The following is a 26,457-nucleotide window of genomic DNA, read 5'->3' on the forward strand; positions in this document are numbered from 1 at the left end:
CAAAGGCCTCAAATTAAAAATTACCGCTGTGTAATAAACAGCCTAACGAAGCCGGGTTGTCAGTTTTCATTTGCAGAAATGAAGGGCGCAAATGAAACATTTAACTACGTGCGACCAGGAGAGCTTTTGCTCTGTTGCGAGGGAAGCAGATTGGAAAACCTGCTACGTGGCATTGTGCCTGACATTATAATGCTTCCATCGTCTCAATTTGTGGGGCTGGCATTCAAGCGCAAGGCTGCTGAGGCACAATAACACGCAGTCTTCTGGCGCGCACAGAGCTTCCAATTTTTTGCAATGAAGAAGCCTGCTTTTGATGAGAAGAGGACAAGGATTGGCTAAACTGTCAGATTTGGTTTCTCATTCTTACCCCCACCCCCCCATCCTCAAGTTCATTTCTCCACATTTCCACATCAGTTTGTGAATCTCTCTCTTTCTTTCAAAGTCCTAATGAAGATTCATGAAGACCTTAGGGCTAATTTCTCGTAACAGACACATACAGTGGTGCCCCGCTAGACGAATGCCTCGCTAGACGAAAAGCTCGCTAGACGAAAGGCATTTGCTAGCGGAAGGCTGCCCCGCAAGACGAAAAAGTCAATGGGGCTGCCTCGCAAGACGATTTTTTTTTTGGCGCGAAAACCTCCGCGCTGCATTGCCACTTCGCTAGACGAAAAATTCGCTCTACGAAGACACTCGTAGAATGAATTATTTTCGTCTAGCGGGGCACCACTGTATTTGTATGCAGCTTTCACTAGCATACACATAGAAATTTCTTTCCAGTAGCACCGTAGAGAACAACTGAGTTTGTTCTTGGTATGAGCTTTCGTGTGCATGCACGAATTTGTTTAGGATCAGACTTTTACTTCTCCTAGATAGGCTGGCTTCTCAGGTTGACTCGCCCCATCTGCCCCTCACTTCCCTCTACAGCACATGCAGAAATAGCCTTCTTCACCATTGGGCCCACTATTGGTAACTAGACATCATCGTCATCATTTAGGTTGATAGGTAAAGGTAAAGGGACCCCTGACCGTTAGGTCCAGTCGTGTTCGACTCTGGGATTGCGGTGCTCATCTCACTTTACTGGCCGAGGGAGCCGGCGTACAGCTTCCGGGTCATGTGGCCAGCATGACTAAGCCGCTTCTGGCAAACCAGAGCAGCGCACGGAAACACCGTTTACCTTCCCGCTGGAGCAGTATCTATTTATCTACTTGCACTTTGACGTGCTTTGGAACTGCTAGGTTGGTAGGAGCTGGGACCGAGCAACGGGAGCTCACCCCGCCGCGGGGATTCGAACCGCCGACCTTCCGATCGGCAAGCCCAAGAGGCTCAGTGGTTTAACCCACAGCGCCACCTGCGTCCCTACATTTAAACCAACCTAAATGTCCCAATGAGAGTTCTACAGAAACTAGCCCCCCCCAGAAGCCTCTGTACCTTTAAGAGCTGCACAGAAGAGAGCAGAAAACCCCACCAGGTGCAACTTCTCCTGTCAATGCAGCCCTGTGAGGAGCAAAAGCCACACCTGTCCATCCTTCGCCTTCCTCAGCAGCTGTTAAAGTAACAGGGGACCTTTCAGGGTTTAAATTCTGGCAGGCTGAGCAACCACCCTGTCTGGATTCTGTTCTGTAACTGGCAGCAGGTCTTTAGATACAGGCTGGCTCAGCTGTCCTACACTGAGCCCGTTTTAACTACCACAAGATGATGCCTTGTTACCAAGGGGACACAGGGCTCCGTGTTTCAGTAGGACCAAGATAAGGCCGGAAGTATCCCTTCATAAAAGCGTCCTAATCTTCTGGCAAGAGACTTTAGCCTGAACTTTTGACAGTTCCGCCTTTCCCCTTTCCTCCTTTTCAAAAAGTTGCAGCTGGGTCGCCTTTCCTTAAATACCCTCCTGTGTTCACACAACAACACCCACTCTCTTTTTAAAACTTGCTTTCCTTTCACCGAGACTTCTAATTAGGGTTGCTTTGCTAATGAATGAATGAAGGAATTCATTTAGCTCTTCCAAAAGACTTCGCCTTTCACCTGGCCTGTCAAGAGTCTCTTTCTGACAAGTCTGTATCTTAGACCTTTTATGTTAGTTCCTTAGCTTGCAAGGGGTTTGTCTTGCTGATATTTATTACCTCTCTTTTTACTGGTGAATAAACCTATTTTGGAAGCAAATTACCTTTGGTTATGGCCTTAGGGAGTTTGCAAACAAAAATAACTGCAGGGCCTCAAGCAATGTTAGGGCCAAGCTAGATGAAACGTGGTGGTGGGGAGAGCCAGGGTCAGGCCACTTTTACTTTCTTTTGCTGGTGGAATTCTACTGCAAATCAGCAAATTTAGGCTGCACAATTAAAGCGGATTCGAGATCCTTGCACAGCAGACCCGATTCCAAAAAGGAAAAAAAAAGAAAAGAAAAGAAAAGCCCTCTGACTGTTTGCAGGAAGGAAAGTGACAGGAAAATGCACTGGAAACTGTGGGATCACAATTGCTAGATGCAATATGGTACAGGTGAAACTCAAAAAATTAGAATATCGTGGAAAGGTTCATTTCTTTCAGTAATTCTACTTAAAAGGTGAAACTAATATATGAGATAGACTCATGACATGCAAAGTGAGATATGTCAAGCCTTTATTTGTAATTATTGTGATGATTATGGCATACAGCTGATGAGAACCCCAAATTAACAATCTCAACTTTGGGGTTTTCATCAGCTGTGCGCCATAATCATCACAATTATAACAAGCAAAGGCTTGACATATCTCACTTTGCATGTCATGAGTCTATCTCATATATTAAACTCCAGTAGCTAATGAAAACAATTGCTTACATAAATGGACTTTCCCACGATATTCTAATTTTTCGAGTTTCACCTGTATAACCTTCCAGAAAACCAATCAGAATGGATGCTCAACAAAGAATGGGCATCATATTACCTTCCAGGCAAACTTTATTGCAAGCAAATCAGGACCAATGTGCAATAAATAGGCTGCCGGGAAGCAACCTCAGTCTCCTGACTCTGTTTCTCCCTCCCCCCCATCTCAATATATATAATGATAACCAGCCTTAAGGATTATCCACAATTCCTCTTCTCCTGCTGCTTTCTCCTTTTTAGCACTCTTTACTGCTCAGTTAGAGCAAGCAGGCAATTTGGAGTTTCCCTGGACTGCCATTTGTTCCAATCTGTTGCTAAAGAGTGGGTTTTCCCTTGGAAAGAAGTGGGGCAAGGGGGAAACCACTTTGACCCATGCCCAGAAAGTATGGGTCAAGTGGAAGACTGCTTGGACCTGTGGCATCTAGGCACAGCACGATCATAAGTGTGGATGAGCCCTTAGAGGCTGTAATTGGGAGCGGAGGAATGGCAAGAAGGGAGGTGCTGCGGAACACATTCTCTCTTCCTGCTCAAAATATTCACCCCTCTGCTTTTTGGTCCCCGGGGGTTTGGGGTGTGTGTAAGATACAGGGTCCTTTAATTTTATTTCTCCTTCAACAATCAAAACTAAATAGTATTGTAGTTGTGCAATCCCTTCATTGTACTGCTTTCCTTTAAATCAATATATATTTAAGTGTGTGAATTCATGCAAACGCTTAAAAACAACAACAACTGGCAAGGGCTATTAAGTTCATGGGGCAGGTAAGCAGAGGAAGAATGGACACCAGTATCAAAGTGAGGCAAGTTTAGTCTGGGTTGAGGAGGAGCCTTATTGACAGTGCAATAACCCACACGGTAATTCAGAGGCCAGCCCTTTGGAGTTCGGTGGGACTTGGTCCCAGGTCAATGCGCTGGGCATTGCAACTTCCTCTCTGGACTGTTGAAAAGTTCAAGCCAGAGTGACAATGGAGCGTTTATTGTGTGAGAGCATAACCAATTGCCTGTTGAATCAGACCAAGTCCTCCTAGTCCAGCATTGTATTTTGAAAACAACCAGTGAGACATCTCTGGAACCTCAAAGCTTCCCCACTTCTGTTTCATAGTTACTGGTAGACCCATCTTTTCCCTGCATCATTAAATTTTATTGCATTTTTTTTAAAAAAAACAACACCAGTGTATTTCACTTCTTTGAGCACCATTTGGTGGAAGAATGGGATACAAACTCAACAAGCAAATGCTTCAATGAATGTCTTCTTTCTGGGGAAACCCCTGCCCCCATTGTCAGCTGGTGTCCGTCACCCCAGCTCCTGGTAATGAATGCATAGCAGGACCAGGGTGCTTGTAACTCAGACCTCACCTTGGTGTGCCTGCTGTGGAGGCCTTTGGCTGTCTCGCAACTGCTGATCTTTTCTCCACGGGTCCACCTTTGACTCAGCAGTTTGCCTCGGAACTCATTTTCTAAGGATTTAAGAGAAAGAGAAGCATCAGCAATGAAGGCAGCTTCGGAAGGTCTCTGGCACCACCTCAGTGATGCTTCCTCCGGGAGACTTAGTTCAGAGGATGGTCAATGGAGGTTTCCTCTGCTCATCAGAGTTCACATTGGTGGGGTGAAGGTAGGGACAGTGTAGCATGAGGACATAGGACCAGGGTAGCATAGGACGCTATACCAAGTGACAATATTGATCCTTATAGCTCAGTACAGTCATACCTCGGGTTACGATAGCTGCGGCTTGCGTTCGGCACGGGTTACGGATGTGCCGAACCTGGAAGTACTGGAACGGGTTACTTCTAGGATTGGCGTGTTGCGCATGTGCAGAAGTGCTAAATCACAGTTCGCGCATGCGCAGAAGTGCCGAATCGTGTCGCGCACATGCGCAGATTCGACGCTTCATGTTATGTGTTGCTCATGTTGCGAATGGGGCTCTGGAACAGATCCTGTTCGCAACCAGAGGTACCACTGTATTATCTAATCCAAGGGGCGGCAAGGTTTACCTCACCTGGGCCAGTTCACTCCAGCGGAGATCCCTCCGTGGGCCAGATTGCGCACGCCCACGATTTCCGGTGTCTGTGCAGATGCGATTTCTGGCGTCTGTGCATGCGCAGATGCAATTTCTGGCACAGTGGAAGCGAGTCCTTGTGCTGCACTGGGCTGATTTAGTGCAGCACGTGAGGACTCGCCAAGCGGGCAGCTCAGTTCAGGGGCGGCTCATGGGCTGGTTAATTGACCCCCATGGGCCGCTTGTGGCCCATGGGCCTTAGGTTGCCAACCCCTGAATCTAACTGGGAGTGGCTCTCCATTGATCCAGGTGGGGGGGGGGGCAATACCAGCTCTACCTGCAGATGCCAGAGGTGTGCACTGACTGCAAAGGAAGCAAGATGTCTTTCCCTGAAGGTTTTACAGGTACAAGCAGTCTGGAATCGCATATAACAGCCCTGATACCATCATTTACACAAATCATGACAAATGCACAATAAAAAAGGATAGCTGGAGGGACCCTAAGCTGTGAAGAGGGCTTAGGGGCATCATGATTCACAGGGACATCCCTGCAACTTGCTTTGCCCTGATTGTGGCAACTCAGAAAGGAACAACTGCAACAACCTTCAAGGTATTAATTTGTCCTCCCAATGTGCAGATTTATAGCAAGACATATTAAATGTTGACAAAGAGGTCAGGAGCAAAGGGAGGCAACTGCCCTTCACTGCCAGGCAGAGGACTATTCTCAACAGGGAAGGATGTAGCTACCTTGAGAACACGGAATGACAAAATTCAGCTTCCCTATTAAGTCAAGGCTACAGAGTACAGAAAGTCCCAAGGATTCTACAGGGCTGATAAACACACACACCACTTGATATTTCATTCACACAATGGTTTGATTCACATGTGCTTGATTTCTCTCTCACTGGCAGCTAATTACACCCACTGAAAAGCACATTTTTGGGAGGACATGCAAAAGTTCTGGGATAACTGCAGGGAAGCCATCACTTGGTTGCTCACCAGCTGACAGACAGGGATTTGTCAATCATCTTGGTGCACTCAGTGATTCCCAGAGAATGTGTGAACTGAGCCCATTGAAAGAAAGCTTCTGTGTGTAAGGCACCCCTTGAAGTTGCAAACGTTGTGTGTTGATTATGCATGTCTGAACTCCTTTGACTGGAGTTCTGCCCTGCAGCTGAACCTTGCTAAACAATCTCCTCTTCTTCTTTTTTTGCAGACATCCAGAAATTTAGTTCATTCTCCATTGGTTAATGAGAACAGAAATCTCATTTGGAAATTAACAAAGGAGAGAGAGAATTTTGGTGACATTCTCATGGCGTGGGGTGTAGGGCTTGGCTGACTTAGAGGTGGTGGAGGGCAGCTTGTGAGTGCCTTTTCTTTCATGGTGGACACCTTGTTACCAGTGGCCTGCACTCTGCAGCCTCCCTGGGTGTCCACACTTCAGTGCAAGCCCAGGGTAATACACTGCAAGGTTAACTCTGCCCATGGGAAGGATATCAGGATACCACCAACCAGGAAAGCTACAGAGTGCTAGGGAAATATTTGTGGGAAAGAAAGAAATGCATACCCTGTCCAGCTTACAGGGCTAAGGGAAGCACCAAACCTCGCACCCATAAAAATTCCAAAGAAATACTGAAGCGAGAACGGGGCTGAAAAATGGAAGGACCATAGTTCAGAGGTTGAGCAGTTGCTTTGCATGCAAAAGGTCCCAGGTTCAATCCCCGGCATCTCCAGGAAGGGCTGGGAAAGATTCCTGCCCAAAACCGTAGAGAGTTGCTGCCAGCCAGTGTGGGTAACACTGACTCAGACAGACCAATGAGTCTGATTCCAAACCAGGCAGCTTCCGATCTTCCTATGCAAGCTTATTTGGTAGTGGAATAAAACTCGTGAGAAATTGGGAGGCCCAGTTTCGGCGCAGCACTGCTTATCTCCTTGTCCTCCAGGAACCTTTCTGCATGCAAAACATGTACTCCAGGACTGAGCTACAGGTTGGAAAGGTGAGCAGGATCAAGTCCATGGAGAGATTTGAAGGTAAGGATGAGAAATTTCAGATTGTGTCACGGAGCAGGCTGGAAGTCCGTTGGGATGGTGATGGGTTATTATTATTATTATTATTATTATTATTATTATTATTCAGAAGCGATATTCAAATATTAAAATACAATTTGTTTAAAGGAACGGAGAAAAGGGGAAAAGAAGGGAAATGGGCCCCCATTAGGATAGCTATGCCATTAGTTTTCAGCAACGAATCCGTCCCCCCCCCCGTCCCCCGCTTGGCATCATTTTTATCCCAGTCAGATATTACATCATATTTACTGAGGGAGTGAGCATCGTGTATCTCTATTACACAGCTGTTAAACCTCAATTAATAGGTTTTAATGATTAGCCATTAGTGGTGCAATACACAGTTTAACATTCTGTGTTAGGGTTTAAATTAAATGCACGCTTCAAGAGCTGAATTTTCCAGGCATCGTTCACTGCTTTGCTTAAGTAAATAATATTCACATGGGATGGAAGAAACTATAGATGCGGGGCTTTTTTCCGAAGGAGAGGAGAAAAGGATTAAACAAACAAAGGGCAATTAAGCAAGGCAGCTTTCCACTACAAGGGGAAGGAAGCCCACACACATGCAGAAGAGATACCCTACGAAATATGTGGAAAAAGATGTCAATTATATATGCATCAAAGGGTAACAATATCACATCATCATCATCATCAGTGTATTATCCCCCATAGTACTATTCACATGAGACTAAAATGCCCCCCCCCGTCGAATCTTCAAGAGATTGTGCAACGTAGTGTCTGACAATGCAACGCCCATGCATATCGAATCAAAAGTAAGTCTCACCGAGTTTAATAAGAACATAGGAAGAGCTTGCTGGATCAGGCCAATGACTAATCTAGTTCAGCATCCTGTCGCACAGTGGCCAACCAGATGACCATGGGAGACCAGCGAGAACATGAGCACAAGCATTGCCACCTCCGACAGTGGAGGTAGAGAAAAACCATCGTGGCGAGCAACCATTGATAGCCCTCTCCTCCTCCATGAATTTGCCCAATCCTCTTTTAGAGCCATCAAAACCGGTGCCATCGCTGCCTCCTGTGAGGGGGAGTTCCATAGGCTGGCAATGCGCTGCATGAATAAGTGCTTTCGGTCTGAATTTGCTACCAAGGAGTGTGGTGGAGTCTCCTTCTTTGGAGGTCTTTAAGCAGAGGCTTGACAGCCATCTGTCAGGAATGCTTTGATGGTGTTTCCTGCTTGGCAGGGGGTTGGACTGGATGGCCCTTGTGGTCTCTTCCAACTCTAGGATTCTATGTATTTGCCCCAGACTGAGTGTCAAACATTTAAGCCAAGGGGATCTGTTTAGAGCTATCCAAGGTCCTGAAACCGACCATTCTGAAAAACCTCCCAGGAGCACATACATTTAGCACACTCTTATACCACTTTTATTTGGGACACGGGTGGTGCTGTGGTCTAAACCACAGAGCCTAGGGCTTGCCGATCAGAAGGTCAGCAGTTCAAATCCCCGTGACATTGTTCGGTCCCAGCTCCTGCCCACCTAGCAGTTCGAAAGCACGTCAAAGTGCAAGTAGATAAACAGGTACCGCTCCAGCGGGAAGGTAAACGGCGTTTCCGTGCGCTGCTCTGGTTTGCCAGAAGTGGCTTAGTCATGCTTGCCACATGACCCGGAAGCTGTCTGCAGACAAACGCCGGCTCCCTCGGCCTATAGAGCAAGATGAGCGTGCAACCCCAGAGTCGTCTGCGACTGGACCTAACAGTCAGGGGTACCTTTACCTTTACCTTTATACCACTTTTAACAGTCATGGATGATGCTGGGAACTGTAGTGTGTGTGTGTGTGTGTGTGTGTGTGTGTGTGTGTGTGTGTCTGTGTGTGTGTGTGTTTTAAGGGTGCTGACCTCACAGAGCTACAGTGTGCTCAGCAAACTACAGTTCCCAGAATTCTCCATGGCTATTAAAGTGGTATAAGAGTGTTTTAAATGTACGATATAAGAGTCCCATAGCTTGTACAAAGTAAACAGTAGGAATGCACCCCCGATCCTGTGTTTGTGGTGCATAGGGACAAATTACCCCTTTCCCCTTGTGCCAGAAAAGATTTCTATGGGTGTGATTCCCCCCCCCTCCATTGCAAGGTAAGGTGAAGGGAGACCAGAGATTTCAATGGGAGGAAGTCATAACCAGGTCAAAAGACCTGAAGTATACAAGGTTAAATAGCAAAAGCAGTGCATTTTATGAATATTTATTGTGGTTACTGTTGCACCTGGCCATTATTATTATTATTTATTGAATTTACCGCATTGGCCTGAATATAAGCCTCACTCCCCCCACCCCCCAATTCCAATAGTGAAAAGTTAAAGTGCAGCTTAAAATCACGACCTTACAAAAATTGGCTTATTGCTGCTGAAACAGACATACAGTAAAATGGAACAGTTGTGAGAGGCTGAGGAATTTTAAGGGAGTGGTTTATATTCGGGTATTGTCTCTGCCCCCCCCCCCCGAATTTTAAAGGTGCAGCTTATGTTCAGGTGAGGCTTATATTGGGGCCAATACGGTATATACCGCTCTATACGCGGAGGTCTCAGGCAACTACCAGAAGTACCAGGCAATAGTATGTCCACTGCAGTTCCACAAGTATTTTAATATTTGATGGAAGCCACCCAGAGTGGCTGGGGAGACCCAGCCAGATGGGCGGGGTACAAATAAATTATTATTATTATTATTATTATTATTATTATCATCATCATCATCATCATCATCATCATCATCACAAGGATCCAATAGAACTGCAAAGTGTGCTACTGTGCTCTCGGCTTTCCTTTCTTTCTTTCTTTCTTTCTTTCTTTCTTTCTTTCACAGATTTCTAGCTCTTACGCCTCTGAAGATATGCTTCAATGTGTGTGGGCCACTGGCAGAGAGCGATGTCTGAATCTGATTTCCAGTGACAGGAGATAGTGAGTTCAGTGCCCTTCTGTGCCTAGGAAAACCCAGAATAAATATGCAAACTGTGTGTATGCATAATTTACACAGGCACAGTTTACCTTTATTTTTAAAATAGGAAATAAATGCAGCTCCGGCTATCGGCGCAAAACACACGAGAGACTATTCCCCTCCTTGTGTGGTTTTTTCCAACACTCAAATCACCCCCTTTGACAACACAGGGCAAGTGTTTTCTGAAATTTGCTTCTCACTCCTAATCAAAAGAGGGTGGGGGGGGGGAGTGTGTGGGTTGGTGGGGGGAGAAGCTGCTGATTCAGGAGGGTCAGATCTTGTGCCGGTTTCGCTGTAGAACGGATGTTCCCAGCTCAGCAGAAACATGCCTCCGAGGTGTTTTCCGCTGACAGCTGAGCGTAATCTGGTTCAAATCTGCTGGCACGGGGCAAAGGAGAGGGAGGGTGGCTGGAAAGACAAGTGCAAGGTCTTCCACCAGGGCGGTGTGTGTGTGTGTGTGTGTGTGTGTGTGTGTGTGTGTGTGGAGAGAGCCCATTTCATTGCTCTCCGCTGCTCTTTTAACATCAGCTGTGGCTTCCCACTGGGTTCTGCAAGGCTACAAGCTCGCCTTTGGTGGAATAATACTGCAAACATGTTCATTTGGATATTTTTCTAGGAGGCAACAAGTTTATTCCAGTTGGCTGACATTTAAAAAGGAAGCAGGGGGGGAGGGTGTTCAATAGGGGTGTTTGAGCAATTTGCTGGCTACAAATTCTGAAACGGGCTGAGCTGAGCCACACCATCCAGACTAATGTGCAAATTGGAACCTCCTTATCTGCTAGCTCTCATACCTCTCCAATCTTCCAGCAGGCCTCTCAGCTATAACCCCCCCCCCCACTCTTGTAGTAGCTATCAATGGCTACTGGCTAAATGTCTATGTTCTACTTTAACTGTTGGAGGCAGCATGTCTTGTGATGCCAGTTGTTGGAAACAGCAGGCAGGGAGATTGTTCCTGTGCTTGGGTCTTGCTTATGGGCTTCCCACAAGCATTTGGTTGGCCACTGTGAGAACAGGATGCTGGACTAGTTGGGTCATTGGCCTGATCCAGTAGCCTTTTCCTATCGTCTTATCTTGCCAGTTCTACTGTGAGTCTGCAGGCAGCGACTGTCTCACGTCTTTCTACAAGAATATATATGACTGCTAAGCTCACACAGAAACCTTTAGTGAGGTACATTGTTGAAAGGTTTTGAAAGTCCAAGTACACCATGTCAGCTGGATCACTTCTACCTATATGCTTGTTGACAATCTCAAATAACTCCAATAATAATAATAATAATAATAATAATAATAATAATAATAATAATTTATTATTATTTGTACCCCGCCCATCTGGCTGGGTCTCCCCAGCCACTCTGGGCGGCTTCCACCAAACATTAAAATACATTTAAAATATCACAGTTTAAAAACTTCCCTAAACAGGGCTGCCTTCAGGTATTTTCTGAATGTCAGATAGTTGTTTATTCCCTTGACTTCTGATGGGAGGGCGTTCCACAGGGCGGGCGCCACTACTGAGAAGGCCCTCTGCCTGGTTCCCTGTAGTTTTGCTTCTCGCAGTGAGGGAACCGACAGAAGGCCCTCAGCGCTGGATCTCAGTGTCCGGGCTGAACGATGGGGGTGGAGACGCTCCTTCGGGTATACAGGACCGAGGCCATTTAGGGCTTTAAAGGTCAGCACCAACACTTTGAATTGTGCTCGGAAACGTACTGGGAGCCAATGTAGATCTCTCAGGACCGGTGTTATGTGGTCCCGGCGGCCACTCCCAGTCACCAGTCTAGCTGCCGCATTCTGGATTAATTGCAGTTTCCGGGTCACCTTCAAAGGTAGCCCCACATAGAGCGCATTGCAGTAGTCCAAGCGGGAGATAACCAGAGCATGTACCACTCTGGCAAGACAGTCTGCGGGCAGGTAGGGTCTCAGCCTGTGTACCAGATGGAGCTGGTAGACAGCCGCCCTGGACACAGAATTAAACTGTGCCTCCATGGACAGCTGTGAGTCCAAAATGACTCCTATGTCTATGAAAGAGGACTTGCCATTGCAGAAGCCATGCTGGCTTCGCTTCAGCAAGGCTTGTCCTTCTATATGTTTGGTTATTTTTATCCTTAACAATACTTTCCACTGGTTATTCCAGGGCAGACGTTAAGCTAACTGGCCCATAATTGCCAGGATCCCTTTTTAAATGTTACCTTGACTACTTTCCAGTTCTTAAGTATGGAAGCTGATATTAGGGACAAGGTACCTATTTTTGTTAGATGATGAGAAAAATTTGCATGTGAATTGTTTGAGGGCGCGTGGGTAGATGCCATCAGACTCTCTTCCAGCAAAAGTTAGCCCAGGCATTGGGATTTGCCCTATATCTTCCGCTGTTAAGATACACACACACACACACACACACACACACACACAAATGAAAATGCTCTTCACGGGCACTGTTGCTGCTGATGGTGAACGACAGACAATATAATAATAACAACAAAAATAAATTTAAATAAAGAACTAATAAAAATATGGGCGATTCGGAAATTCATTGCACACATCTCAAAACTACATGCACTGAGTATTTCCTGAAGCCTTGAGAGCTGACTTGCCACTTTCCATGCTGGGTTTTCACCAGTCTGTACAACTGTTAAGGGTTACCTGATCCCCAAGTTCACTGCGTCCCTGCATCTCCTCTACAGCCCCCTCTGCTCCTCATTGGGCAGCTTTGGATCTAGGATGCGAAAGTAAAGGACTACCAGGGTGCAGTTCAGCAGTTGTTGGTTTTTTTCCAGCATTGGCAAGGTTGCGAAAAATAATAATAGTAATAATACCATAAGAAAGCCTCAGCCAGAGCAACTGCCTGAAACATGCCATTTGCATTTTTAAGGAAATACTTCTTTGAGACAGCCTGGGTGAAAGGTCGGCATTTGCATATAAATGGAAAAGAAAGTGTATGAAGCTGGAAGTTGCATCTATATCATTTTCTCAGCGGTGAGCTGCTGTTTTGGAGATTAAGGGACACGCTTTGCATCTTTGCCTTTTATTGAAGACAGAAGGTGGTATGAGAGTCAAATTGGGATGAAATAACAAGGCGAGCGAAGCAACAGCCCATCATTCCTTCCCCCCACCACCCCGATGCGCATAAATGTACCAGAGGGCCAATTCACACTTGACTTTTTAAAACTTGGCTATGAAAAGCACCCGAGTTTAAGTGGCAAAAGACAGGGATGGCGACCGTGGCACCATCAGCTGCGGAAGGCGCATGCGGGCGTCAATATACTTCTGCTGTCACTGCATTTCATTTAAAAGAGGAGACTAAAACGAAAACAAACCTGCAGTTCCATAGGTTTTGTTTTACCAGGAAACTCTGGCCATTTTGCAAAAGTAGCATAGGCTGTGTACACTGTATACTGTAGCATACCCCTCATTGAACTACAGTTCACAGCACCATTAACAAACTACAGCTCCCAGGATTCTTGGGGTGGGGAAATGGCCTTTCAACGTGCTTCCAATGCACAATGTGTATAAGTAAAAAGCAAAGCCAAGGACCCCTGGATGGTTAAGTCTAATTTCTTTTTAAAAGTACCTGTGCTTGCTCAGCAACCACTATGGCATCATGTGGCAAAGAATTATATACATTAACTCTTGTGTTTCGTGAGCAAGCAGTTCCTTATTGCTATCCTGAAAAAACAGCCAGTTTTCCACGAAGACTTCTAGTAAAGGTAAAAGTAAAGGACCCCTGGACAGTTAAGTCCAGTCAAAGGTGACTATGAAGTTTCAGCACTCATCTCGCTTTCAGGCCGAGGGAGCTGGCGTTTGTCCACAGACAGCTTTCCAGGTCATGTGACCAGCATGACTAAACCGCTTCTGGCGCAACGGGACACTGTGCTGGAAACCAGAGTGCACGGAAATGCCGTTTAACTTCCCGCCGCAGCGGTACCTATTTATCTACTTGTACTGGTGTGCTTTCGAACTGCAAAGTTGGCAGGACAGAGCAAAGTTGGCAGGACTCCACCATGAGGATTCGAACCGCCAACCTTCTGATCGGCAAGCCTAAGAAGCTCAGTGGCTTAGACCACAGCGCACCTGCGTCCCATACAATGTGCATGCTACCATAGGAATCAGGGTTTCAGGTAGGAGTCTCTCCCAGACTCCCTGGAGATGGCGAAGACCTTCTGCATGCATATCAAATGCTTCCTACCATGGAGCTATCCAGCCTTTCCTGCACAAACTTATGGGTCGGCACAGAATGGGCAGCTTTGATTACTTGCCCTTTCCCGTGAGCACATAGCTCGCAAAGTCTTCTAGAGGAATTGCCTCATGTGCTTGCCCCCAGCAACGCTGTGAAGTAGAAGGTCATTAATTTCAATAACAAGCTGGAAGCAAACCTATGAGGAATTGCAAGGGAAAGCGAGGCCAAAGGGATACAGAAAGTCCTTTGTCTCTCTCTCTTCCCCCCCCCCCACCATCCCTGTTCTCTCCCCCAGCTCTGTGAAGGAACAGGATATAGTACTTCTGAGCAAAAATGCAGAGGCCTGCAGCCCAGACCAATGGGGTTTACTGCATGGATCTCTCTGCATCTTGCCACGTCTGTCATTAAAACTTAGAACAAGGCGGCAGCTAAGGAGCTAGCTTGCTAATGGGATTTGTTGACATGGGATGAGATGACTAAGAGGGATCCTTTGGCAGTGCCAGCTTGTCGTCCTAATATTAAGTCCGCCCTTCCTCCTGTCATATGAGAAGTGAAAACTTGACACAAAATGTGTGTCACGCCGAGCCGAAGAGACAGAAGCAATAAGGCGTAATGAGGAGGCGAAATCACTCTGAAATAAGGGGGGGGGGGAGACCCCCTGGGGTGGTTTAACACTTCCTGGTGCCCTCTGACAATGCTCTTTCCCAGATGGCAGGAATGCGCATGCACACACGCCAGCAGAACAAAGTACATGCATGTAAGCACATGGGGTGGAATACAGCGCCGTGCTCTGTTGATGGCTCCTCCATGCATGAATTTCTGCTTGCCAGATGGGACAATCTCCCCTCCCCTTCAATGCCGTTCTGGGGGTTCTACTGATCCTGACCCCCAGATCCCAAGTTTGCTTTAAAGAAAAAGTGGGTGTTTTTCAGGTTGCTCACTGGGACAAGACAGTTTGAGCATATTACACAGATCCTGCCCCGACTCCATTGGCTACCAATTAATTTCATTCTATGGCCTTATAAGATTGTCCATGGGAGGTGGGTTATTGGCTTGTTTTGCTTTTGTTCTATTATGTCTTTTGTGTTTTCATTTTGTATTTTCATGTTGTGAAACACCCTGTGATCTTCAGATGAAGGGTGGTATACAAATTAATAAAATAATAATAATAATAATAATAATAATAATAATAATAGTAATAGTATTTGTAGAAGCCAAGATAGAAGGCAAAACAAGCAAGCACTTTTATCCTCAAAGCCTTTGGATGCCAGACCAAAACTCTTTTATTTCAGCTGGTCTTTGTGATTTGGCCAGCTCCTAAAATTCTACTGCTCAATATTATTAAACCGAACTACCTGCTTCTGTTATTTGGCTTTGTTTTTCTTCTACTGCATGCCTGTTTGTTTGTTTTTTAAATTGACATGTTACTCCTTGCCTTGTCTGTCTCACTGCGAGTTTGAAAGGTGCAATGTAAATATTTCAAAAAGAGAAAATGAAACAAAATAAAAGACTGAATTGCCACCAGATTTTCGGTTTCTGGGTATGATTAAGGAACGATCTGACAAGAGCAAGCCTAAGTACATGTAACTGAATATAGGAATGACATCCAAAGTGGCCTTGTTGCCAAGTCAGAACTTTTGTCTGACCGGCTTTTCATGGTTTCAGGTGGAAATCCTTCCCCACCCTAACTGGAGATGGCGGGGGTTGAACATGGGAGCTTTTGCACCCAAAGCAGATGTTCTACCATTGAGCTGTGGTCCTTGCCCCCTGATCTTGACTGAACCCAAGTTCTTAGTCTTGCTTCCCTGTTTATCCTTCCCTCCTGCCTCCCTCTGCTGTCTCCCTTGTGCTGAGGATTAGACTGAAGAAGAGAAGAAGAGTTTGGATTTGATATCCCGCTTTATCACTACCCGAAGGAGTCTCAAAGCGGCTCACATTCTACTTTCCCTTCCTCCCCCACAACAAACACTCTGTGAGGTGAGTGGGGCTGAGAGACTTCAAAGAAGTGTGACTGGCCCAAGGTCACCCAGCAGCTGCATTTGGAGGAGCGGGGATGCGAACCCAGTTCACCAGATTACGAGTCTACCACTCTTAACCACTACACCACACTGGCTCTCAGCAGACTGGAACTTCTTGGGGGCAGGAACCTGTCCTTTTGTTGTCATGCCATAAAGCACCATGCACATAGACGGAGCTGATTAAATAAATGAGTAATCACCTGCCCTCGTCTTTTACAAAGAACCTCTTGTCCATCTTCTTTATTTCCTGAAGGCATCGGCATGACAGTCCCACAGGGACCTTCTGTAGCAAATACCGAAGTCCCCCAAAGTCATAAATGGAGGGGGCACCACAAAGGACTCCTAAAAGTTTGGATAGTAAAGATAATTTGGACAGTAAGATAATAAGCTAATGGCTGTGATTTATTTTTCATTTTTTATTTGGCAGAAGCTGGGAAGAGGAAGGCACGCCGTCACACGAATCACATGTTGCCTGCAGCATCCTGCTGGCAAAGTCAGAAGCATTCAGCATGCCTTTAGCTTGCTGTAGGGAGCCTCTCAGAAGAGGCTTAGAGAGATCCCATTTGGCCCTGAAAGGGAAGAGTTCAAATGACGGAAGAAACAAGGAAACAAAGCAATACCGGAATCTGGTTCCCTTTTAAAGAGAAACCATCAACTGTACCAAGCCAGGCTGAGTTGAGAACAGAGCATTTTGGAATTCATTTTAAAAAATAATTTTAATTATATTTTCCAATTAAACAAATGCGCTCCTTTTAAAACAGCCACAACACTTTTGGTGATGGTGGCAGCATTCAGAAGGCACTGAAAATCTTTGCGCGGTCACTTGTAGATTTGCGCAAGAACAACGCAGATGTTCGTTATGTGTACTACATCAGACAACAAAGAGTCTTCGAAAAGAGTATTTTTTTTAAAAAAAACTGCAAATTGTGTGTGTGTCCTTTTAAGCCAGATGTTTATATGCATGTCAGCACACAGCAAGTGGGTTGGAAAGAAAGTATTTTAATGTGGATGTACATGTGCATCCGCTCATGGCAACAGAGCTGGGAAAAAAAGCTCAGGGCATCTCTCCTTTCAAGTAATAAAATAAAATAAAAAGGAGCAGGTGTGAGGAGGGGGATGGGGGAGGTGGCCACAAAAGTGAAAGGTGGCAGAGATTTCACAACTCTTTTTCTCAGCAAGGAGGGCAAGTTTTGCATTGAAAACTTAGACTTCTTAATAGATTTGGTGCAGCCCTAGTCACAGGATTATTGAATTAAAAAACAAAAACAAAACAGCTTTGTCTGATGGCTGCCCATAGTGGCTTATCAAGTGATAAAGGCATGGAGGGTCTATAATGAACAGCTGAACCGGAGAGTCACCAAAGACTCCCTTTGACTCCCAAGCATGCTACCTCATGCATGCAGGAAATTTGGGGTCTCAAAATACTGAAAATGTCGGCTTATGTGCCCTTCCCCGCCCTAGCCCACCATAGGCTGAATGCGAGAATTTCCAAGGTTGCAAGAGTGAAATACTTCATGCTCTCATACAGCACCAGAACTCGCGGGTCAGCCAATGAAATGGATGAGCAGGACCTTACATATGAACACAAGAAGAGTCTGCTGGATCAGGCCAAAGACCCATCTAGCCAAGCATCCTTTTTCTTACAGTGGCCAACCAGGTGCCCATGAGGAGCCCACAAGCTGAGCACAATAGCAGTCTCCTCAAATGCACTTCTCAGCAGCTGGTATTCAGAGACACACTGCCTCTGACGGCGGAGAGAGAACCTAGCTCTCCTTCTCCTTCATGTGGCAAGTAGCCATTGATAGCCTGATATCCCACAAACTTGCCTCATCCTCTTTTTAAAGCCATCCAAGTTTGGTGGCCATCACTACCTCATTTGAGAGCATATCTCATTGATAACTATGAGCTGTGTGGAGAAATAATAATAATAATAATAATAATAATAATAATAATAATAATAATAATAAATTTATAATTTGTACCCCGCCCAACTGGCTGAGTTTCCCCAGCCACTCTGGGCAGCTCCCAATCGAGTGTTAAAAACAATACAGCATTAAATATTAAAAACTTCCCTAAACAGGGCTGCCTTCAGATGCCTTTTAAAAATAGGATAGCTGCTTATTTACTTGACCTCTGTTGGAAGGGCGTTCCACAGGGCGGGCGCCACTACCGAGAAGTCCCTCTATCTGGCTCCCTGTAACCTCACTTCTTGCAATGAGGGAACCGCCAGAAGGCCAGAAGGCGCTGGACCTCAGTGTCCGGGCTGAACGATGGGGGTGCAGACGCTCCTTCAGGTATACAGGACCGAGGCCGTTCAGGGCTTTAATGGTCAGTACCAACACTTTGAATTGTGCTCGGAAACGTACTGGAAAGTGTTTTATTTTCTCTGATCTGAATCTCCTAACTGTTCAGCTTCTTTGAATGTCCCTGGTTCTGGTATTATGACAGGTGGAGAATAACTTTCCCCTGTTCTCTTTTCTACACCATGCAAATTGTATGCACCTGTTTCATGTCTCCCTCTAAAATGAAGCTTCAGTACTAAGAGAGCATGAAGGGTGGTACCAGTGACCACCTTCTTTAAAGCATTAATTCTCCCCAGTTCACGAAGCACGGCACGCACACTAACTTGGCTATGTTTGGCGTCAGTGATGCCATCCCAAATAGCTCAGTCGGCAGAGCATGAGTCTCTTGATTTCAGGGTTGTGGGTTCGAGCCCCACCTTGGGCAAAAGATTCCTGCATTTCAGGGGGTTGGACTAGATGACTCTTGTGGTCCCTTCCAACTCTACAATTATTCTTTGCTCTCTAATTGGTTGGGATCCCTCCAGTAATGAGATCAGGGGTGGGGTGGGGAATGATATCTGAAGCAGCAGCAGGACACAAACAAAGGATATAAGGAACGCCAAACCCCCGGGGGAAAAATCGCAATGGCTTTTCAGGAACAGTTTTGGTTCCCTTGAAAGCACAATGCTCACTATGAAAATATTAAGGGGTGAACATTCGGCACAGCCCTACTGATATTCTTTTTGAGATGGGGGTGTCTAAAACTGAACAGAGTGTTCCAAATGTGTGTGGTGCATATATTTGTATAATGAGGGGTTTTTTGGGTGTTTTTTTTTTACGCTTGCTATTCTATGTTCAGTCACTTTCCTGGTAATTCTTGATGCTTAATCTGCCATTGAAATAGCTCGCAAATGGCATGTAGGTGTTATGCAGAAAAGAAAACCCCACCTCAATATTTTGACAAGAAAACTTAGCATGCCGTATGCGGGAGAATCAGAGGGGCTGGCAAACTGAGCGCAGCTATTCAATATAAAAATATCTCGCTTTTGAGGAATTTCTTGGCTCCCCCCGCCTAGCATCAAATCAAAAAGCCCCTCTTGGGTTACCTGCAGATTAAGCCAATGGTACTTTAGGATTTAAGTGCCATACATATGCAGCCACCTCCAGAGATATCTCATGTACCTTGTAATAACATTCACTGTGGGAGCGTTGTAATGTGGCCTCAGCAAAACTGTGTCTGCTGAATGCACCCGACTTTCCCCCTTAAGCTAGAAGAGAACACTTTCACTAAATAAAGGCACTGGGCTCCAGCAGGAGGAGACAATTCACTTTCATCTTGTCTTGCCACTGAGCTCAGCAAGCAGGTTTGATGGAATCCATGATAGGAGCTGCAACTTCACAAAGTTATTCTAGGGCATAATTTACCGGCTTCCTGGAACCTGGAATGTGGCTTGGGAGCATCAGGCAATGGCAGGCTTTGGGATTTCAAATTTCAGTGGCACCCTGTGCAGCACTAAAATTCAGCCCCTCCTGCCTCTCATCTTCCGTTCTAAGTCATTGTTGTGCAGTGCCCTCTCAGCTTGGCGCCCAGGGCAGACAACCCAGTTATGCTCCCCTAAATCTGCCTCTGTCTCAGGACCCCAGTAAGCTAAGTCAGGAACATGGAAAACTGCCCTATACTGAGTCAGACCATTGGTCAATCCAGCCCAATGACTGACAGTGGTTCTCTGTTGTTTTCAGGCAGGAGTCTCTTCTAGTTCCCCCTGGAGATGCTGGGAATTGAACCTGGGATCTTTTGCATGCAAAGCAGATGCTATACCGCTGAGCTAAGGTTCCTTCCCCGTGTCTGAGTCCTTTCATTCTGGATCAGTAGGATATACAAGAGGCCACACCCTCAAAGTGGATTTCCTGGAATTCCCCAGGAAGAGAAAACCACAATGTGAGCCTGCTATGGGGATGTGACTTTTGCTGATTTCATTGCAGTCCTGCATGGGAGGCCTGGACAGGTCCAAGAGATAATTCTCTGCTCCTCAGCAAACTATAATTCCCAAGGTCGTTTAGGGGAAGCCGTAAAGTGTTACAAAACTGCCATGTAGATAATACCAAAGTAACCTAACAGAGAAAGGTTGCCCAGAGCCTCATCTGCTTATTTGAGTGTGCAATGTCATCAAAGTACAGTGGCTGGTTGGAGGCTTGAAAGGATGAGGGGGGATAGCTTTAAACAGGGATGACCTCAGGAAGCATTGGCTCTCTGGAGATTTCCTGAGAAGTGATCACCATAGACAGTAAGGGGGAAATCTCTAAGTTGTCCTTAGCATCCTCTCTACATCACCGGAGTTAGAAGCCTCTGTCTCTATCTTTTTGCTTCCTTGCTCACTGAGTATTGGCCATCAAGCCCTTACAAATGTTCATAATATTCCAGGACTGCCCAGGTTTTGACTCCTGAGCGGGCGCAGTCCAACAGCCTTGCAAAGTGGCTTGCCAGAGAGTTAATAGTCTTTCTGTTTATGCTGACTTCCTGGAACAGGAAGGTTGCTGAGTGACTGGCAAGCCACAATTCGCAGCTGGAGGACTGGACTGAATAAATCATGGTGGTGATTTGACCTAGGGGTCAAATATTTTGTGAGCCTGAGCTGATGAGGTGGTGGCATTCTCATCATATTTACAGTCTCTGGACTGAAGAGCAATATCGACAACCCAATAGGCCCTCCAGAACTTAGAGCAGCCTTTCTCCACCTTGGGTCCCCAGATTTTGTTGGACTACAACTCCCATCATCCCTGACCACTAGTCTTGCTAGCTAGGGTTGATGGGAGTTGTAGGCCAAAAACATCTGGGGACCCAAGGTTGAGAACCACTGGCTTAGAGTCTCCAAGTGGGCTGTGAACGCCGCTTGCCTGAAACTATGGAAAGCCACTGCCAGTCAGTGTAGACAATGCTGAGGAAGAGTGGACCATTGTCTAACTCTGTAGAATGCACCTTCCACCAACTGGTAGGACAGCATAACTGAAGATAAGCCACAGTCATGTTTGGTCCAGCCGGGCCAAGGCAGTTCTGGTCAGGACCTTGGACAGAGCACTGTGAGAAAGCAGACTGGAGCATTCTCACACCAATGGAAAGTGGAACTGTTGCTCCAGCAAGGCGCCAAGGCTTTCTGGAGACTGATTGAAGTAATCCTGCTGTTCCCCCCACCCTCTGTGAGACGTTGTGCCCCCAAAAGGGCCACGGCCTTATTCTGCAGCGATTACCTGCTACAGTTGTGTGTGTGTGGTGCAGGGACTCACAGACATGGGTCTTCTGAATCTGAGGAGGATGTCAAAGCAATGTCCTCTGGCTTGGAATGGCTGTGGGCGGAGGGAAACTGATTCGTCAAAAGGTGCCTGCTCCCCATCCTGAGTGTTGGGGAACATAGAATTATAGAGTTGGCAGGGACCTCCAAGGGTCCTCTAGTCCAACCCCCTGCAATGCAAAAATCTCAACTAAAGCACCCATGACAGACGGCCACCCAACCTCTGCTTAAAACTCTCCAAGGAAGGGGAGTCCACAACCTCCCACAACATTAGCCTGGGATGGTGATAGAGAGGGCTTTATTTACGTTTTATTGACTTACAAAATGTATGAACTGCTTCTCCTCTTTAAAATGTTTTCGTTCCCAGCCAAATCGAAGTCCATGCATTTGCTCTCCGTCATTTCTCCGCACCCTCTGTCCTCTCCCCCGTTATCTGTTTTAGATTGTAGGCTCCTAAGGGCAGGGGCCGACTTTTATTTTATTTTCTGCTAATGAGGCTTAATCAAATGCCACGTAACATTAATGAGGCTGTATGCATAATGAACAATACGATTATTGTAATTGCAATAATTATACACAACAATAATTTGTGAAGTGGCTTCCATTATTTATCATTATTATTTTAGAAGATCTTAAAAAATACTTATAATGGCATACAACCAATATAACCACCTGAACACTGCACCTGGCAAACACAGTCTAATTAGAAGCTAATAATTGAAATCCTGGGGAAATTACATGAAAACCTTGTTTCTAACCTTGCAGGAGAAAACAAAAACAAAACTGTATCGGGTGTTTCACTTAATACTCTGCTCATCTCGGCCCTGGTGAAATTCCACCCATGAGGTTAAGCACTGGACCAGAGAATGCCAGAGGTGCTTTGAATTTTTATTCTTCTGAAAATCAGAGTGGGAGAGTGGGGGGGGGGGAAACCCCTCCATGTTTGGGATTTTGCCGGCGTACTGGCACCATCTGCCTCATCCCCGCTGTTCCTCTTTCACACCACAACTTTGTCTTCGCAGGCTTTCGTTAATATTTTACCCAGCATACCGAAACAAGATGCAAAAAAAAAATGTGTTTGACAGCAACCTTTTCCTTAAAATGATATAGCCCTGTTAATAAGGAAAGCTGTTCCTTTCTGCAAGGAATCTGCAGCACACGTGGCTTTTTCCTTGGGGGGTCTAAGCCATGCTGGTTGTTTCCTCTGTGTTATTATCCCCAGAAAGCATACATACAAATCAAGGTCATTTCCTAGTCTCTCCCCTCCCCGTTTTCTCTCCCCCCCCCCCGCTCATCAACAGCTACGGTGCAACCATTCAATTATCCTCCACAGATGACTCACATCCACTACCTTGACCAACTAGCGACTAAATTAGCCACACACACACACACACACACATGAACCTAGTGTCAACATATGTTTGGCAAGGCCCCAACCCTGAGCCAAAGACCAGGTGAAAACATTATTTTAAAAGACACAGAGTTCGTGTAAAGTCTAATGGCAAATCTATTATTATTATTATTATTATTATTATTATTATTATTATTATTATTATTATTATTGTTATTATACCACCCTATACCCGGAGGTCTCAGGGCAGTTTACAGAATAAAATCAAAATTTAAAACCACAAAATAAATAATCAAAATAAAAGCAACCCAATAGCCCCCCCCCACCAAACCCACATTTTAAAAGGGTATAGTGTAGCATAGCTGTCACATCATAGAATGGAATCGGATGTGACAATGGTCCATCTGCCTCAGTACTGTTTGCACTGGCTAGAGCAGGGGTAGGCAACCTAAGGCCTATGGGCCACAAGCAGCCCACGGGGGTCGTTTAACCGGCCCACGAGCTGCCCCGAACCGAGCTGCCAGCTCGGCGAATCCCCGCACGCTGCACTAAACTGGCAGAGTTTGGCGCGGGGACTCGTTTCTGTGGTGCCTGAAATCGCTTCTGCGCAGATGCAGACACCGGAAATTGCGAGTGCGTGCACTCACACACGTGCACAATCCTGCCCACGGAGGGATCTCTGCTGGACTGAACTGGCCCAGGCGAGGTAAACCTTGCCGACCCCTGGTCTAGAGGCAGCTCTCCAGGAATCTCAGGTGGGAGCGTTCTGCAGCCCTGTGTGAAGAGGCTGAGTACTGAACATGGGACCTTCTGCAAGCAAAGCAGATGCTCTACTGCTGAGCTTTGGTCTTTCCCCTAATGGAGAGCGGGTTAGCACCAAAGTGGACAACCCCTTGCCTGGTTCCCTTCCTTTTTCCTGCAGTGTTTACCCAGGGGAAATGCATGAGGTGGTGCCATCCTGCTCTGCATTCCTTCATTTCTTCTTGGAATCAAAGCCCTATGAGGAATGGTTGAAGGATCTGGTTATGTTTAGCTGAGAAAAGAGAAGACTGAGAGGAGACATGATAGCCACCTTCAAATATCTGAAGGGCTGTCCCATGGAAGGTGGAGCAAGCTTGCTTTCTCATGCTCCAGAGAGTAGGACCCGAACCAATGGCTTCAAGTTACGAAACAGGACATTCCTGTTTACATCAGAAAGAACTTTCTGAAAATAATAGTGGAACGATCTCCCTCAGGAGGTGGTAGACTCTACATCATTTTCAGTAACAACAACAAGAAGAAGAAGAACTCTAGGTGGCTTACAACATATCCAAAAATGTAGCAAAAACATCAGTCCTTGAAAACTTCCTGAAACAGGGCTGCCTTTGTCATGGAATTCTACTCATATTGATCTAGAGCAGCACTCCAACGTATAGTTAGCAGAGTAAAAACTTAAACACGTTGCAGGATCCCCCACAAAATAGGCCAGGGGCAATTAATTTCATCCAGCAGAGCTTTACTGCTACTGAAGGCAAACGAGCATAATGGTCACAAATCCAATACATTCAGGATTGGCACTATCTGTAAGAAAAAACAGTTGCAGAAGACTTAACTTAAAACTTCCAATAACTTATAATTAAGTCTAAACCTCAACATTAATCATACTACAGTGGTGCCCCGCTAGACGAAAATAATTCGTTCTGCAAAATTTTCGTCTAGCGGGTTTTTCGTCTAGCGAAGCGGCAATGACAGCCGCGCTTTCGCTAGACGAAAAAAAAAGAGACAAAAAAATTTCGTCTTGCGAGGCAGCCCCATAGACTTTTTCGTCTTGCGGGGCTGCCTTCCGCTAGACCAGGGGTCTGCAACCTTTAAGACACAAAGAGCCACTTGGACCCGTTTCCAAAGGAAAAAAAAAAACCTGGGAGCCGCAAAACCATTGCGACATTTAAAACAAATATAACGCTGCATATATTGTTTCTTACCTTAATGCAATAATAATAAATAACGTATAGGAGCCAATGCAAAGTATAATTAGTAAAAACAACAAGAATAAGTTCTTACTTTTTTGCATTGACTCAGGGGCGTACCCAGGATCAAAACTGGGGGGGGGCAAGCCATGGTCCTTCAGGTTGTGACATTTCAGCACGGAAAGGCGAATGAAACCAAAATTTTAGGGAAATTATATATAATTATAGCAGTGCTTTATTACAGTAGTTATTACAATTATTTGCTTGGTTTTTTAAAAATTTTATTCTAGTTACATGTCTTATACCAGGGGTGGCCAACTCCCAAGAAACTGTGATCTACTTTTAGCAGTGATCTACCCCCGTTTTTTGGGGTTCAGCTCAAAGTTGTTTTGGGGGGGTGTGGTGGGTGGGAGAGAGGGCTTCCCCCTCTAAGATAGGTTGGCAAGCGAACTAAGAAAGAAAGAAAAAGGGGGGTGGGAATGGAAAAGTGGGGTGGAAAAATATAAATTGGGGGTGTGGTGGGTGGGAGAGAGGGCTTCCCCCTCTAAGATAGGTTGGCAAGCGAATTAATAAAGAAAGAAAAAGGGGGGTGGGAATGGAAAAGTGGGGTGGAAAAATATAAATTGGGGGAGAATATCTATTAAAAATATGTAGTAGTTTAAAAAATAAAAATAAAGGGGGAAAATCTTTTTCTTCTTTTTCCTTTTTTTGAAACCAAAAACAAAAGGGGAAGAGAAAAGAAAAAGGGGGGATAGAGGGAGAAAAGGGTAATAATAAAAATTCAAATAGAGTGGCTGCAGCAGCTGTGGGGGGTGTTTGTTTATTTTTCGTTTGTTTGTTTGTTTTAAAAATGGGATTTCTCCCCTTGGATTAAAAAAGGAGGGGAGGAAAAAAAAGAGAGGGGGGGTGGGAGAGCAAGGCAAAAAGCCAAAAAGCAAAAAACAGGTTTTTTGGGGGGGGAATCGCGCCAGGCTCTGCAGCGCGCCGGCCTCGGGGCTCCGGGCCCCCGAGCCGCCCTTGGGGCCATCGTTGAGCATGTACACCGCCCGCAGCGAGCGCTGGCGAAGCACCGGTTGGCGGAGGTTTCAGAAGCAGCCCGGACGTTTTCGCCGCCGCCGCCCGGCCTTCCTGTTGCACGGTGGCGCAGGAAGGCTCCGAGTCCCGGCCGGGCCCCCGGGCGCCCCCCGGATCCCGCTGCCAAAGAGGCGCCGGACGGCGAGGCGGAGCAGCAAAGCCAGGCGGAGGCGGCAGCAGCACCATCCGGCGACCGACGCCGGGAAGGTCCCCCGCCCGCCCGCCTCTCCGGGGGCGGGGAAGGCGCAACGGAGCCAAGCCCCACAAGGACACCCCAGCCACCCGCCGGGCCCGACACTCCAAGGAGGGAAGCGGGCAGGCGCGGCGGGTCAGGAGGACGGCGCGGCGGGCGCAGCCCAGGCGGGCCAGGAGCGCAGCGCAGTGCCCCCACCACTCCGCGCCACCTCCGCGCCCCAGGCAGCCGCCCCGGAGCCGAAGGAGGAGCGCCTGTTGCGCGCTCACAGTGGCGGGCCACG

At 46.4% G+C, this 26,457-nt stretch overlaps 1 protein-coding gene across 7 annotated transcripts in view; it reads right to left on the reverse strand.

Moving 5' to 3' along the window:
• MYT1 (myelin transcription factor 1) overlaps positions 1-26,457 on the reverse strand; it is a 161,889-nt gene that overhangs the window by 91,567 nt on the left and 43,865 nt on the right. For all 7 annotated transcript variants that reach the window (XM_033153745.1, XM_033153743.1, XM_033153744.1 and 4 more), the window contains exon 2: positions 4,208-4,308. In XM_033153745.1, the coding sequence (XP_033009636.1) occupies positions 4,208-4,308 (101 nt within the window). The remainder of the gene's footprint in view (positions 1-4,207; positions 4,309-26,457) is intronic.

This window comes from Lacerta agilis, chromosome 6 (assembly GCF_009819535.1).
Source record: "Lacerta agilis isolate rLacAgi1 chromosome 6, rLacAgi1.pri, whole genome shotgun sequence".
Lineage (NCBI taxonomy): Eukaryota > Metazoa > Chordata > Lepidosauria > Squamata > Lacertidae > Lacerta > Lacerta agilis.